Consider the following 16,220-nt stretch of genomic DNA (forward strand, 5'->3'; position numbering starts at 1 on the left):
GGCCACGAGGTCATTTGGAAACAATTGTTTCAGATGTTATACATATATTTATAAAAAATTTGTTTTGTATTGTGGAAGTTTTAAAAACGCATGTAGTCCGCCCGTTTTTATAACACGATTTTATAACAAATACGCATCCCAAATACACCAAACTTATTTATAATGTGTTACAATATTTTTTTTAAAACATTGTGCTAAAGATCCCGGGTGTAATTTGAATTATTATGTGTAACTGTAAAACACCATTGTTCGTTAAAAACGTATTTGAATATTCATCATTACTTTTAAACAACCGCACCGATTGTGCTGAAAATTAGTGGACGATCGTTAAATTACATAATATTAATAATTCAAACGACGAAAATATGATTGAAAAGTCAAATCGATGGTTGTTCCAATCGAGTGGAAGAGAGATGCCACGCATGCGTACAATGAGCATAACAGGACACATTCGTAGTGGAACATCCGTAGTGGGACAATGTGCGTTACAGGACACTTTTTCGTGCGTACAGTCGGCGTTCATCAATTTATTAGACGTCACGTCAAAAAAAAAACCCGAGTGTGATAAATATACGTAAATTGTGTTTTCAGCTACGTTTCTGGACGCGATTCACACGTAGTTTCCGCAGCCGCCGTTAGAATTCGCTGCCGGAGCAGCTACGTCGACTATCGAACCATTCCAATTGTAGACCGATAATTTTTCTCCTATAAAAGTGAAAAAAAAAAATCATTAAAATTTCAAGTGTTTTCGTGTTACAAATACACTCGGACACGAAATTTAACGTAGAGTTATTAAAAGTAATATGTATGTAACACTGAAACATTTAAAAACACATATTATAACACTGAGTATATGTTCGTATTGCTAACCCGTCCGTTTCCATTCCGTTTTGTGCTGGATACGCATTCGAACGAGGAAGTGGTTGAGGCTTTTTTTTTTATGCTGTGAAGTTTAGCAATTGCGGCGAGTCGAGTATGTCCTTCAGGTGTCTCTGCTCAGTGAGTCATGTTTCTGCCAGTTCCTCAAACGACGTTGTAAATATTCGGGCAAGAAAATAACAAAACAGCAACCAAGCGCACTGCCCTAGCAACTAGCAACAGGTCAGGCCCGTTCCGCAATGACACGTAAACGGAGATGGATCTCACGGTACAGAGTTTCTACAACTGCACGCAAACTGAGACATGCCCGTACGGACTAGCTCTTCCGTCTACGTCGTTACGTGCGACCAATAGAAGCCGAGTACTTGTTTACGGTGTGAACATGTTTGTTTATGTTCTAAATACGTTAAAATATGTGCAATGTTCTATTATTGCATTGTCGGTTATATTAACGTGACAACGTCTAACAAAGCGATGAACGCCGGCTGCACGAACGAAAAAGTGTCCCGTTACACACATTGTCCCGTTACGCTTATTGTACGCTTGCGCCACAACTATCTCTCTTCCACTCGATTGTAACAATCATCGATTTGACTTTTTCGAGGCACATTAAACTTGAAACACTCCCATTCGTTTCCTAATTTTCCTATCATCGTCCTATCCTTAACAGAATAACACAGATGGGAAGAAGTTAAATAGAAAACATGTATAAAAGTTATATTTAAAATAATCTCTTCGTTAAAGTAATAAACATATTTGAATTAATGAGTGCAAATAAAAGTAAATTTATCATTTAAATTGTAGATTTCATTTCACTCCTTCTTTGTATCCATACAAAATAGTGATAATTCAATAAAAATGATTCAATTTTATTCATAAAAGTATGAAATTATTTCATCAATGTTTTGTTATGACGTTGTCACGTTAAACTATCGTCCGTTAACCGACTTCACAGACAACCAATTTTTAATTATATATGTAAATTATGCCCGTGCTTTTTAATTAAATTAATATTTCGTAACCTCGAAATGCAATCACATTGGTTTCCGTTTGAAGTGAAACGTTGCGGGAGATCCGTTTCCGTTTACGTGATCCGTCTCCGTTTGTGTGTGTCGTTGTAGAGATTGGGCCTAAGATGCGAGTTGGACGAAGTCACACCCGTGACTTGACGTAAAGTAATGTTGTTTCTCGGTCCCGTTGGGACACCTGGCTCGAGAATATATCAGCGATATTTAAGGCGTGCAGCAGATGTATCGAAACGTGTTCTGAAAGCCTTGAGAAAGCTTCTCTGTCAACATCTGGAGCCAAGTCGGTCCCATTAGCGCGCGGCGACCGACCGGTTCCGATGCCGAATGTCGAATATCGAAAAAAAGAAAAGCGAAGGTGGTTTGGCGGACTTTCATCCAGCATCTGAGACGAAACCCACGGGATTTTAAAATGACAATGGGGAAAAAAAAATTGGTTGTCTGTAAAGTCGGTTTACGGCCGATAGTTTAACGTGACAACATCATAACAAAACATTGATGAAATGATTTCATACTCTTATGAATAAAATTGAATCATTTTTATTGAATTATCACTATTTTGTATGGATACAAAGAAGGAGTGAAATGAAATCTACAATTTAAATGATAAATTTACTTTTATTTGCACTCATTAATTCAAATATATTTATTACTTTAACGAAGAGATTATTTTAAGTATAACTTTTATACATGTTTGCTATTTAACTTCTTCCAATCCGTGTTATTCTGTTAAGATAGGACGATGATAGGAAAATTAGGAAACGAATGGGAGTATTTCAAGTTTAATGTGCCTCGAAAAAGTCAAATCGATGGTTGTTCCAATCGAGTGGAAGAGAGATAGATGCGGCGCAAGCGTACAATGAGTGTAACGGGACACAACGTAACGGGACAGTGTGCGTAACGGGACACTTTTTTTCGTGCGTGCAGCCGGCGTTCATCGATTTATTAGACGTTGTCACGTCAAAAACACAACAGCGCAGATATACTTAAACGGTTATGGTTTAGGGAAGGATGAAATTTTTTTATGAACTGTGAAGAATTTTCGATGTACGTAAACTAATGGTTTTTGAAAGTTCTTTCCTTCCTTTCCCCTTTCCCCTTTCCCCTTCCCAACACTCTCTTCCGTATCCCTTCCAATTATTTTTTTCTCTCTTATATTTCTCTTGCATAAATTTTGTATCTTCCTAACTGGCCCGAACTTGTGCGAAAATTTGAAATTTGCCTGGATGTGTGTATTATAAATGATGGTTCATAATTTAAAATTCAGTATTCATCGTCGTAGTAAACGATTAATAGCCGACAGTATTATGGACTGTTAGAAAACGCAATTTTAAAGTTACTAAAATATTAATGTAAAGTGTGTACATGATTTAAGCTTCATAAAAATATCATCCTCGGTATGTTCATATTACCAAAATCTCAAATATTTTGGAAGGGACAGCTCACGTTTTGAATTTGGGACATATGGGTAAATATGACAAATTTCTGAAAGAAAAAAAAACTTACTAAAAGGTTTGTTATTGTTATTTTAACACTTTGAAAGAAGTAATTCATAAGACCCTCGTCACTATGAAATATGTTAAATTCAGAACATCCCTTTTTTCCGGTTTGAGCTGGCTACGCGTGGAAATAAGCAGTTCATTTATCTTGCAGTAGCATTTGCTATTTATCCACAAAGGAAATTATGACGTGGCTGAAAAAAAAACATAATTTAGATTTCCTTCAATGTTTTTCATAATGCATGTGCTTGCAGCCATCGCTATTTGTCTGTGGTTGCCAGTGTAGTGTTTCCCTCCGTCAAAGAAGTGTCGAATCACAGGAGCCAATGAACATGCGACGTTCGCCCAACGCGGATTTTCCAAATGTCCACCTGGTTACTGGATCGATAGAGACCGGAAAAATTCGCAGATTCAATCGGCGATTGGTCTAGAGTTCAAATACATATACCTCTTAGATGATTTTGCTATTGGCTTACTGTTCATCTGGACGAATCTCAACCAGTTATAAACCCTCAACCAAAGAAGGATCGAAACACAGACAAACCAGCCGAGACGACTCACAAGTCGGCAGCCAATGAACTTGCGTTATTTGCCCGAGTGCACAGGGGAATGTGTAGTATATCCTGAAGGCCATCGAAACCGCGAATTTTTTTCGGTCCCTACGTATTACCGAAAAACTAAACTTCCCAATGGCGTGTTAAGAGATAAACGCCTTTCAACGAACATTCGCACGTGTGGGTGAATTTATTAAATGTGATAAATATGTGACGGCGTGGTCCGCAGAGCGGTGCCAGGAATAGCTGTTCAGTCCACCGCAGGCGGGCGTTGGTTGATTCACTGCTGGTTGTCAAGGGCTTAGTCTCCCCCCCCCCTTTATAACACCTCCTCCCCACCCACGACTCCGCGCCCAACACTTCCCTTCGCACGCCAGCTGCTGGTACGACGCCAGGACAGGAATACCAAAAAAAAAAAAAAATACTGTCGCCTACCGTGACACGTCTAGAGACGCAGTGGCGTACGCGAGACTTCAGTTCGCGAGGCGGTCCCGGCCAACTTGCGGATCGGAGACGTTTTGAACGACGCTAGAAACCCTCAGTGCTGTCGAAACCCTCGATCAGCAGGGACCGGAAAAATTCGCGGTTTCGATGGCCTTCAGGATAGACTGCACATTCCCCTGTACACTCGGGCAAATGACGCAAGTTCATTGGCTGCCGACTTGTGAGTCGTCTCAGCTGGTTTGTCTGTGATTCGATCCTTCTTTGGTTGAGGGTTTATAACTGGTTGAGATTCGTCCAGATGAACAGTAAGCCAATAGCATAATCATAATAAAGGCATATGTATTTGAATTCTAGCCTGTTTGCCGAGTGAATTTGCGAATATTTCCGGTCTCTATCTGTCAGTCCGCTTTCAGGCTTCCAACACTCTCTCCAACATGGTGTAAACACACAGTCATATTTTAAGGACAGGACTTAGGCCGGTTATCCGCGACACAAAAAAAAAAAGGTTTCGGTGTCGAAAATGCTACACCTGTTACATAATCGTATTCCTGGTGCACGATAGGTTACGGCAGGTCCCTTGTTTTTTTTTTTTTTAAGGAACGTATTTTGGTGTCCTATCCGTGGCCGATATGTTGCCCAAAATTCCGCGCATGCGCAGAGCTCGCTTTCGTCCAGACGGCGGACCCCGCGTCTCGCGTATACAGCCACTTTCAGTGATCACAGATAGCAGCACCGTCTGTTACACATTTCCGTCCCTTATACTTCTGCCGCAGTCATGAAATCGCTTCCGCAAAATGCCGCGTACCTACCGAGAGCCAACATGTGACACGTCAGTGCCGAGTTCAGGCCAGTGTTGTTGATCGGCGGACATGCCCCCCCCCCCCCCCCACCTTCGATTACGGGCCTTGGACCCAGGATCGGAGACCACCCCCCCCCCTCTCCCCCCACCACAATTTTACAGTCACGTGCTACATTATAATTGCATGGTTATTTCTTATCTACACTCTTTCTTAGAATGTTACAGGGTATAATCATTGAATATATATTCAATGGTTAGAGACTGAAAAAAATTCGCGCTTGGATGACCTCCAGGATAGACTCCACCATCCCCTACACGCTCGGGCAAATGCCACCTGCTCATTGGCTACTGACTCGTGTCACCTGTCAACTGGGACGCTTGCGATTCGATACATTTTTGGTTGAAGGTTTATTCACTGGCCCAAAGTCCTTCAGGTAAAACTGTGAGCCAATCAGAGAAGCAATATAAAAAGGTACAGTTGTTTGGATTCTATCATATCGTGAAATGAATCCGTGAATATTTCCTGTCTCTATCAATGGTATAATTACGGTTACTGTTTTATAAGTCCAAAAACTCAGCTTTATTTATACTTTAAAATAACCACAGCGAGTGAGTATACATATTTATTTCACACACTTGAGATAACAATAAACAGGGCTGGTCCCTGAATCCAGGGGTCCACCCAGTCCCACCCTTGTGGGGGGGGGGGGGAAAGCCTACAACTCACGTAGTTTCGGTTCCCTGCAAGAATTTCCGAAGATTTCCGATTTTTTTTGCGTTTTGGTATTAACGCCACTTCAGCCGCTAAATCAGAAGTTCAAGCATGTTGTGGCTGACCTAACCTAACCTAACCCTTCGATTTTTTTTTAATTTCAATTTTTGAGAGAAATCCGAAGTTGCACGAACGTGGTAGGGAACCGAAACTACGTGAGTTGTAGCTTTGAATATATAAACTGTATAGAAGTCGCGAGTGGATAGGATTTACTCTACGTTTTTCAGAAGCGTGTGATGAGCAGCTTGGGAACTTCACCGCTGCAGTGCGGCTGCCGTAACGCCCTGTATCGTCTTAGTTGTTATTTACACGTTAGAGCGCAGCGCTGTCGCCCGCTGTCATTCCCCCCCCCCCCCCCCCCAATCATTCACTGCAGCTCAAGGTCGTTCAACGGGAAGGGGAAGGGGTGTTTGAAGAGTTCGACACTCGTCTGCCAGTAGGGACCACCACAAGTCGATGCCCTAGAGATGGTGGCGATTGCTGCGGTGAATCAACCAACTACCTCAAAACCGTATTAGAAATTTTAACCTGGGCTGGCGACTTCTATACAGTATATATATTCAAAGGTTGTAGGCTTTCCTTGTGGGGGCCGTGCCGGCGGAAGTTGGTGAGCAGCTCGAAAACAAGCGCGTGGCTGGTGTTGCTGTGTTGGCAGGCCTGCTGGAGGAGCCGCAGAGCGAGTACGACAGCGAGGCCACGCTGAAGGCGAAGAGGTTCTACAACTCGTGCATGGACGTCCGTGAGTACACGCACACCAGTGGCGGATACAGAACAATCTCAAGGGGGGGGGGGGGGGGGCGCAGGTCTACCTCTTCCACACACTCCCTCGTCACGTCACCTTGGTTGCTTGGATGCAGCCAGAGATCTTTCTCCAAGCTCTACCCGTTTCATTTACGTCTCGCCCGAATATTTGCTGTTGCTGGTGCATGATTGTGTGCTATATGTAGTTAAAATGGCCAATTGTGCAGTATACAAATGTCAAAATCACTACAGAAAAACTAAAGATTCTAGTCACATGCAAGGCTTAATAAAACTTTATTCAAACTGTTTCCAAGACATGAAGTCGTTAAAGGTAAGTGTATGAATGTGTATTGTATGACATCGGCGGCCGGGTGCGCGCCCTCCCCTTGCCAAGAACCATGCTTGGTGCTGGGCTGCCCTGGTCAAGGGGGGGGGGGGGGGCGCGCGCCCCCTGCGCCCCCCCCCCCCCTTATGAATCCGCCACTGCACGCACACGACACACGCGTGACACGCGTGACCTCGGCGGCTTGAAGCGGCTTGTCCGTGAGGAGGGGAATTTTATAGCCAATGAGTAGAGACCTGTAAAATTCGCGATTTCAAATCCCTAAAGGATATAGACTCCACGATCCTCTACGCACTCGTGCAAATTACATCTGCTGATTGGTTTACCGACTCGTACCACCTGTTGACTGGAATGATAAGTGATTCGCTAATTCTTCTGCTTTAAAGTTTTCTCATTGGGCCCAGAGTCCTTTCAGATAAACTGTGGCCCAATCACTGAAGCAAAATAAATGTCAAAAGTATTTGGACTCTATCCCTATCGCGAAATGAATCCGCGAATTTTACAGGTCTCTAGCCATTGGCATTTATGAGGACTAAAACGGGTAAATATTCCCTCAAAAACGGGAAATTTCTCCCTCGAGGTAGAGAAAACCTTTATTTTTCAATTATTTTTTTTTTTGAGATTTTTTGACGGAATGTTTTTCCAAAAAAAAACACTGGAGATTTTGGCGGAATCGGCGAATTTTGGGAAAATTTTGGCAAATTTTGAAGGTAAAGGTCAAAGGTCAAGGTCATCCAAGATGGCCGCCGTTACATCAGAGAGGGGGGTCGGCTCCATCACCTGAAGCCTGGCGCCGGAGCCTTTATTCCACACTACTTTAGTAGAGTTTTCTCTTATCTCGTAGCATTTATGTAGGCTACGCGCATTTTTTTTTAATCGTGATTTTAAATTTAATATAGTGTTTAGTATAAGAAATACCACTTTATCTAACCTAAAAAAAACTGTTATGTCATTAAGATAGTTTGGGCATTTTTGTATCTTTTGTAGTGTTTCGTGTTCTTTATATGGATAATATAGTTTAAATAGACGATAGACAATTGGTGCATGCATTGTTCAATAACAGTTTTATTGCGCTGCAAATTATATGAACTGTTGTGTGTGCATGTGCCCCAAAATTTTCGTTTTAAATCTTACAAGTTAATCCATAGGATTTGAAAATCATAATTCACAAATTTTTAGGACAATCCGGATGATGTTAGGAATCTATATGTAATATATGAAATTATTTCATATTTTTAGTACTTTTAAAAACATTGTTATTTAATATTATTTTTTATTATTATTTGTCTTTTAGCTACGTGTGTGTGGAATTTTGGCAATTAATTAAAATTAATTTTTAGTACAGATTAAGTACCTGATTTTATTCCAAACCCTATACAGATTGTAATGAAAATTTGTGTTTTTGAATTTTAAATACGTATAAAAATACTTGTAAGGTTTAAAATCAAAAATGAGGGGCGCTTGCAATAAGTACCTAATAGTAAGGAGACAAACCGTGATGGACGCACCAAACGACAAAGCGAGTCAAATTCAATGCAACGCCATCTATTGACAAAGTTTCAAGCTGAACTGTTATCAGCGTCTTTAGTTCGCTAGTCGCCGTGAGCTTTGCCAAGCGGGCAAGTCTCGCCAAGGAGAAGGATATGAAGTTGCCAGACCTTACTGTATGACCGTGTGGCGGACGTTTCTCGTAGCCCTGTATGCGTGATGCATGCACCGCCTGCGAGTGTTGCGTTATGCATCCCGCAACACAGTACTGTTGAGCTCGTAGCCTGGTGCCACGACTCCAGGGGCTTATCTGAACAAAACCAAACAAACAGACAAAAAAAAACTAGTTATTAAATAAAAATGTTTTTAAAAAGAATGCGTGGAAACAAAAAAAAAAACATAATCTGAGTATGAGGAAAGTCGGGAAGATATAGGGAAGAAATACCTTAAGGTCGACCAGTAAAGTGACAAAAATCCTACGAAAATAATCTCGCTGTTACCTTACACGTAGCCAAGTTGCAGTTTACTCTTTATTGTAGAACATTAGCTTATTCACGAGCAAAGAATCGGTATAGAAATTTGGAAGAGACCGTCCCCCCACCCTAAAAAAAAAAAGTCATTCCGCACTTTCATTTTTGGATTCTACGCCCAGGGACAGATCAACAAATGCAAGGTTATAATTTTATAACTAGTCCTTACATAAAAAAAAACGAAAAACTTAAAAAAAAAAAAAAAAAAAAAAATTGGCGTGTGTAACCGAGCAAGTAAACATCGGTACACTCGCATACTATTATGATATCTGCAGGGCCTATGTCGTTTTGCCTAAAGGCGTTTTGCCTAATTTTAGGCAAAACGCCGTTAGGCAAATCGCCGTAAGGCAGAACTCCGTTAGGGAAACCGCCGTTAGGCAAACCGCCGTTAGGCAAATCGCCTTTAGGCAAATCGCCGTAACGAATTCATGTTTAGGCAAACCGCCTTTAGGCAAATCGCCTGTTACTCTATCTGCAAGGTGCATGGTACACAGAGCTCAACATTAATCGTGGAAGTGGGCCAGCCGGAGAAACCGGCCTACAAACCGGCGAGTCCGCACCAGATGAGACGTGGTTCACGAGGCCGGCGCGGTGCGGCGCTAGTGTCGCAAGTGTCTCCACTCACGCGATCACAAGGGGAAGCCTTCTTTTCACAGACGAGAGAGCCAAACGCCCGATAGTGCATCTTCGGTTTTTTTTTTTTCATTGTAAAAGGTTAGGTTAGCTACATTATAAATACTTTAAAACTTTGTGGACGGTTGATTTGGTTAGGATAGCTACATTAAAGATACTGTGAAATCATGTAAACTGTTTCCTAGCCCTGGATAGCTACATAATAAAAAAGTTATTTGCTAAGCAACCATAACATGATTTTACAGTATTTTTTATGTAGCTATACGTATCTAATATAACCAACCATCCACAATGTTTCAAAGTATTTATAATGTAGCTAACCTATCCTAATAGACCGCAAAATTAAATGCCACACCGATTTATACAATGAGTTAGAACGGGAAAAAAAAGCGAGCATGAACTTCGGGGAACTTCGGGTGTGGCTCTCTCGTCTGTGAAATGAAGGCTCAGCCAATAGCAAAGCAACTGCCACATGCGCGCGGTCACGTCTGTGTCTGTACGATCTCCTTCCAGTCTGATGCGTCTTCTGCAGCAGCGGTGCCGCATTCGCTTGCTTGTCCGCTGCACCTGGTTCGCGTTCTGCTACACAGAGGGCAGCACGGTAGATTGCTATCGATTTTTGATTTTTGTTTTACCCGAGAGCTTCATACACGACGGAGGACAATGGAAATGCGTTCATGGGCCTCTCTGGCGGGGGTGATGGGGGGCGGACATGTCCCCTCCAAAAATTCCTTCTGGAATATTTATAACAGTTTATTATAATATTATTTTTTGCATTATCTATGTTTACTGTTCTATACATAAGCAGTGAGAATGATATTCTGCAGAATAAAACTCAAGGATATTTTTTTTTCTTTTCATTTTTACTTATTTTCAAGTTTCTACGATTCTCAGAATAAATATCTTTCATTTAAGAAATGTTTTGTTTGTCTCTTAGAATTAGGTGTATTTTGTGTGCTATTTTCCCGAGTGTGAATTCTCTCGTCCCAAAGCATTCTACACAAAACATTCAACATTCAACATTACATTATTATCATTACATTGTTACTATTATTATCATTAAATACAATACATTCTATTTGGATATTTTTACTTCTATTCGCCAAATATATTTACATCCCATGTCCCACCCCCCCCCCCCCCCCCCCCTAAATTTACTTACCAGAGAGGCCCATTATGCGTATTGATGGAATTTTGTGATACGTCCATTGAAAAATCTAAGCGATTAATGTATATCTCATTTAATTCAATTTATTCGTACATTCCGTTGAGCCTTTGGATTATGCTTGGATTTTGAACACATCATTCACACATTAATCATTGTAATATTTACAGTTTACATATCCAAAAAACAAATATTCTACAATCAAGAGTAATACATTGATACATCGATACAGTAAAATATACGTCTACAACGAAACAACATGATCATATCTTTAAAAGTTAACCAGTTTCGAAACCTTTTTCCATTTAGTTTGTAAGATTAACACACACACTCACACATTAATATATATATATGAAGGGGTTGAGCGTAGGGTTACCAGACACTGATAACAAAAAAGGAGGACATTCACCTCGCAAAAGGAGGACATTTCACTAAAAAGGAGGACAATATATATATATATATATATATATATATATATATATATAAAAAGCCATGAAATTATTACAATGGAGTAAGATATTTTACAATGTTTTGGCATTTAATACAGTTTCAGTATAAAGAATCAAATAAACTACGCATAGGCCTATACAGCATATTAAAAACACGTGCTTCTGCATGTGCTGCTACCTGTAAAGCTGTCATAGTACTACTTACTAGTGGGGTGACTCTGCGGACAGCACCGCGCGCTTTACTCAGAGTGTAACTGCAGGAATTATCTTACTTTATAAAAAAAGCCGGACATTTTGGAGCATTAAGGAAAATCCGGCCAGACGCAAAAAAATACATAAAAAGGAGGACAAGTCCTCCTTTTGCCGGACGTCTGGTAACCCTGGTTGAGCGGGGGAAGCGGGTGTGTGCGTGACCGGCCGGCGGCGCGCTGTTGCCGGTGCCGCGCAGAGCAGATCCGGCGGGTCGGCGACGCGCCCCTGCGCCGGGTGCTGGAGTCCCTGGGCGGCTGGCCCGTCACGCGCCGCGACTGGAGGCCCCCGCCCTTCTCCGTGGAGACCCTGCTGGGCCGCCTGCGGGGCCAGTTCAACGAGGGCGTGCTGCTGGAGCAGTGGGTGGGCCCCGACGACAAGAACTCCTCCGTGAACATCCTCCAGGTGCGGACAAAGTAAGAAGAAGAGGAGTGCTCCCTCCCCGCTCCACCTGCCCCTATACCCCTATACCTCTCCACAGTCATCATCCCCCGTGATCTTCAAAACAAAATTTTTATCTAACTAATGGGTAGGGGCAGGCATTTTTCGCGAAAAGATCTGAACGCCTATTAGACTGCAACAAGGTGCACCCGCAACTTCGGTTTCTTCCTTGTGGTCGGCGGCCGTCTAGCGAGAGAGAAGTCGTCGTCTTGATTGACCGAGCCACTCAGGAACGCGTTTGCTTCCGCACTGAATACCTGTGATTGGTGTTGTTACAATCGATATGTACCTGGGAGAGAAACTCACCCAATCACGAGACACAGGCGATGCTACAGTGTTTTTAAGTTTCATAGAGTCTCGAAATCTTTTCGCGAAATCTGCGTGCCCCTAGTAACGGGGAAGGGGCTTGATAACGACTGTTTGTCCCAGGGCCCTTGGATTCTAACGACGGCCCTGTATACGAGCACCCTAACCAGAGATGACCCCCCCCCCCCCACCTCCTCCTTTGCGAATCCTAGAGATTTGCATCCCTCGTGCTTTTTATACAGAATGTCCAATGTTTGGGTTCACTATTTTTGTGCTGTCATCATTTGTGGTTTTTTTTTTTTCGTTCTGTTAGTCTATTTTTCTTTGTTTTTCGTTGTTTGTTGACCATATTCCTGTTATGGAATATTATGTGGTGTTTATATCCTGTTGACAACAGCAATTTTTTGCTTAATTTGTGTTTTTGTCTTTTGTGTTTTTTTTTTAGTTTTCTTCTACAGACATACATGTGCTTTAGCAATGGCGTACGTCCAAAAGCTTACATCAAGTCACGCACTCCCATTGCACAAATGAAACCAGCCTAAAACTACGCAAAGTTGGGCCCGTGCAAAATCTGCACAGACACAGGGAACAAACACCCTGGGAACAGTCATGCGGGGATGCAAGAGCATGCGTTAGGTGCAAGAGAATACAAGAGACAGAGGCTGGTCTGGATGAAGAGTTGGCTAGAGTAGAGAAGAGTCTACCATGCCGGGGTTTTTAGCGCTTGGACTCGTGGTCCGCTTTGTATTTTTATCCAGTTCTGGATTTATAACTAGGGACCCCGAGCGTCCCCGCTGGACATGAGCATTACAAGGACACTTTACAAGCAAAATATGAGACTCAGTGCACATGCGCTGAACCAAAAAAGGGGGAGGAAAAAGACTGTGCGGAATGACGGGGCACGTCAGGAGGGTGGTAGGGGGGAGGAGGGAAAATGTGGGGAGGATGGCAAAACGCCATCGAAGACATATCATCTACCTTCCGCACTTCGTGCCCAGTGCAAATTAAAAAAATATATAAAAAATAAATAAATAAATAAATAAACAAAAGTGCATTCCTGATAGTGATAACCAAACTACCATGCTTATCTGGTACACCTGATAACTATGGTACACCCGATAACTATGGTACACTCTACAAAATTTATGGTATGCACATGACAAAATTAAGTTGTGCCAAAGGGGATCAGGAGAGAAATTTCTGTATACTGCATGAGTATCACGAAAAAAAATTATGGTACACATATTAGTGTGAGTTGAAAATTATGGTACACAGAGAAGGGGTATTATAAGAATAATTATGGTCTTTGAGTGTTGAAAGCAAGGGAGGGGGGTCATTAAGAGGAGAGTAAACAGACGTTTCCCTTTTATGGAACAATATTGCTATTCCCAGTCCCCTTACCAGTAGGATGTACACAAGACATTAAACAGATTAACCCCCCCCCTCCCCCCCCCCCCCTTTTACTGCCCTGAAGAACATAGTGTGTCACCCAACAACAACAACTAAACATTCGCTTTCAACATAGCCTGTCTTAATTCTGTTCCAAATGACTACTAATTAGAATGAGTAGTTTGATATTTTAATGCCTCCTTGCCTGGAGGAAGTGTATTAGCTGCAATTCACTTTAAGCACTTCCTTCATTGGCAGCTCTGACGCTACCTGCTGATGATAACACTGCATTGCTTTAACCGGTTAAATTTGTGCTACAATGAAAGGGTCTTTTATTCAGCTTTCCATGTTTTGGCATGTTCTTTGATTCGGCACCAACTGATTAGCTCTTAGTTCAGATTGTATCGGGTGGATCCTGTCTGTTTGCCTCGGCTAACAGGTCGCATCACTGCGCTGCCAAAGTTTTTACTTTGCTGAGAGGTAACATTTCCATAATGGATTTTTGAAGAAGTTCAATGCTTATCTACATTTTTTATTTCTGTGGAATTATCTTTGAAAGATTTGTGCAATGGGAGTGCATGACTTGATTTAAGCGTTTGGACATACGCCATTGCTAAGCAATGTCGTATGTCCAAAAGCTTACATCAAGTTCTTTCTGTGGAGTACCTTTTCACACTTTTTTTTTTAAAGTTTCACTGTAAATTAATTTTTTCTTTGGTATTCCCGTTAAAACCATATTGATGTTCGATAAACTGACATAATTGCTAATCAGGCATGGCCATTGTCCCAAACATGCAGGATTAAAGACCTTTTACTGTATTATGTTAATGAGACCCGGCAGGCTGAGTGTTGTGGTAATCTGTAGCTATACTTCATCCATTTCATCCTTACAGCTAAGTTTCACAATGTGTTTTTTGCTGTTGTAAATCTTTTGCTAAAAACTAAATTGGTCATGGCATTACTTTTTATTAATATTTATTGTAGAGGATATTATTGCAGCATTCTTATTTTTGAGAGGTTAATGGGGAAAGTTCACTATTTTATATAGATGTATTAATAACAAAAGCATTCCATTAACTTACGTACTTGGCTCAGACACAGACTGAATTTTTAGTAGATATTAAATAATATGTAAATGTTTGACAAAATGGGCTTGAAAACGAGATGATGTCACTCAGTTGCATCATAACTACTAGAAACTCAATGTTAACGGATGATGAAGGGAACGCACCACAACGCCTAAATGCCAAATTGACCACAATGCCGAAATGCGAAACTGACCACAACGCCGAAATACCACAACGCCGAAATACCACAACACCGAAATGCCAAATTGACCACAACGCCGACAGCTAGAAAACTGCTGTGTACCACAACGCCGAAATACACTAACGCCGAAAAATTACATTGCAGGACTGCCACAAAGGTTAGGTTAGGTTAGACTAGGTTAGGTTACGCTAGGCTAGGTTAGGCTAGGCTAGGTTAAGTTAGGTTAGGTAAAGTTAGGTTTGTTTGTGGTATTTCAGCACTAAGGTACATTTAAGAAACACACACAAATTCATTCAGTTGTTATTTCGGCGTTGTGGTACACAGCAGTTTTCTAGCTGTCGGCGTTGTGGTCAATTTTGACATTCGGCATTATGGTATTTCGGCGTTGTGGTAACGACCCGATGATGAATGCTCGTGATGAAACACAAGATGTACCTTGTCGGAGGGAGCGCGCGGAGACGACGGGGTCCGCGCCCTTGTTGCAGCTGGACCAGATGCAGCTGGGGCTGCCCGGGCGGGACTACTACCTGAAGGCCAGCTCCGAGGGCGACCTGCAGGCCTACCACAAGTACATGACGCAGGTGGCGCTCCTGCTGGGGGCAGACCCCAGCACCGCGGCCGACGAGCTGCGCCACGTCGTCGCCTTCGAGAAGGAGCTGGCCAACGTGAGGCTCCGCCCCTCCGCCACTGTGCACACACCACCCTGTGTTGTGGGGATGCACTTGTACACCACCCTGTGTTGTCGGGATGCACTTGTTTATCACCCTGTGTTAAGGGGATGCACTTGTACACCACCCTGTGTTGTGGGGAAGCCTAAGATGCACATATAGTTCTGCCATTCCCGATTACACCCGAACAATTCACCTTCGGCCAACTTCGGGTTTATTTATATATATATATATTTATATTTCTCTGTTTATTTTAACGTAGCTATGCTAACCTAACTAACCGTCCATAGTGTTTTAAAAGTGTTTTAATGTAGCTAACCTAACCGACCACTTTAAATATTTTGAATTCATTTTTCTTCCTGCGCAAAAATAAAACTAAATCCCGAAGTTGGCAGAAGGTGAATTGCTCGGGTGTAATTGGGAATGGCAGAACTTTATGTGCATCTTAGGTCTCCCTGTGTTGTGGGGATGCACTTTGCACACCACCCTGTGTTGTCGGGATGCTCTTGATACACCACCCTGTGTTGTGGGAATGCACTTTGCACATCACCCTGTGTTGTCGGGATGCACGTGATAC

General features: G+C 42.1%; 1 protein-coding gene across 1 annotated transcript in view; it reads left to right on the forward strand.

Moving 5' to 3' along the window:
- Window positions 1–16,220, forward strand: part of LOC134537002 (neprilysin-1) — a 60,246-nt gene that overhangs the window by 26,610 nt on the left and 17,416 nt on the right. Inside the window, exons 4-6 of the mRNA XM_063377157.1 lie at window positions 6,628–6,711; window positions 11,770–11,975; window positions 15,461–15,640. Of these exons, the coding sequence (XP_063233227.1) occupies window positions 6,628–6,711; window positions 11,770–11,975; window positions 15,461–15,640 (470 nt within the window). The remainder of the gene's footprint in view (window positions 1–6,627; window positions 6,712–11,769; window positions 11,976–15,460; window positions 15,641–16,220) is intronic.

This window comes from Bacillus rossius, chromosome 11 (assembly GCF_032445375.1).
Source record: "Bacillus rossius redtenbacheri isolate Brsri chromosome 11, Brsri_v3, whole genome shotgun sequence".
NCBI lineage: Eukaryota > Metazoa > Arthropoda > Insecta > Phasmatodea > Bacillidae > Bacillus > Bacillus rossius.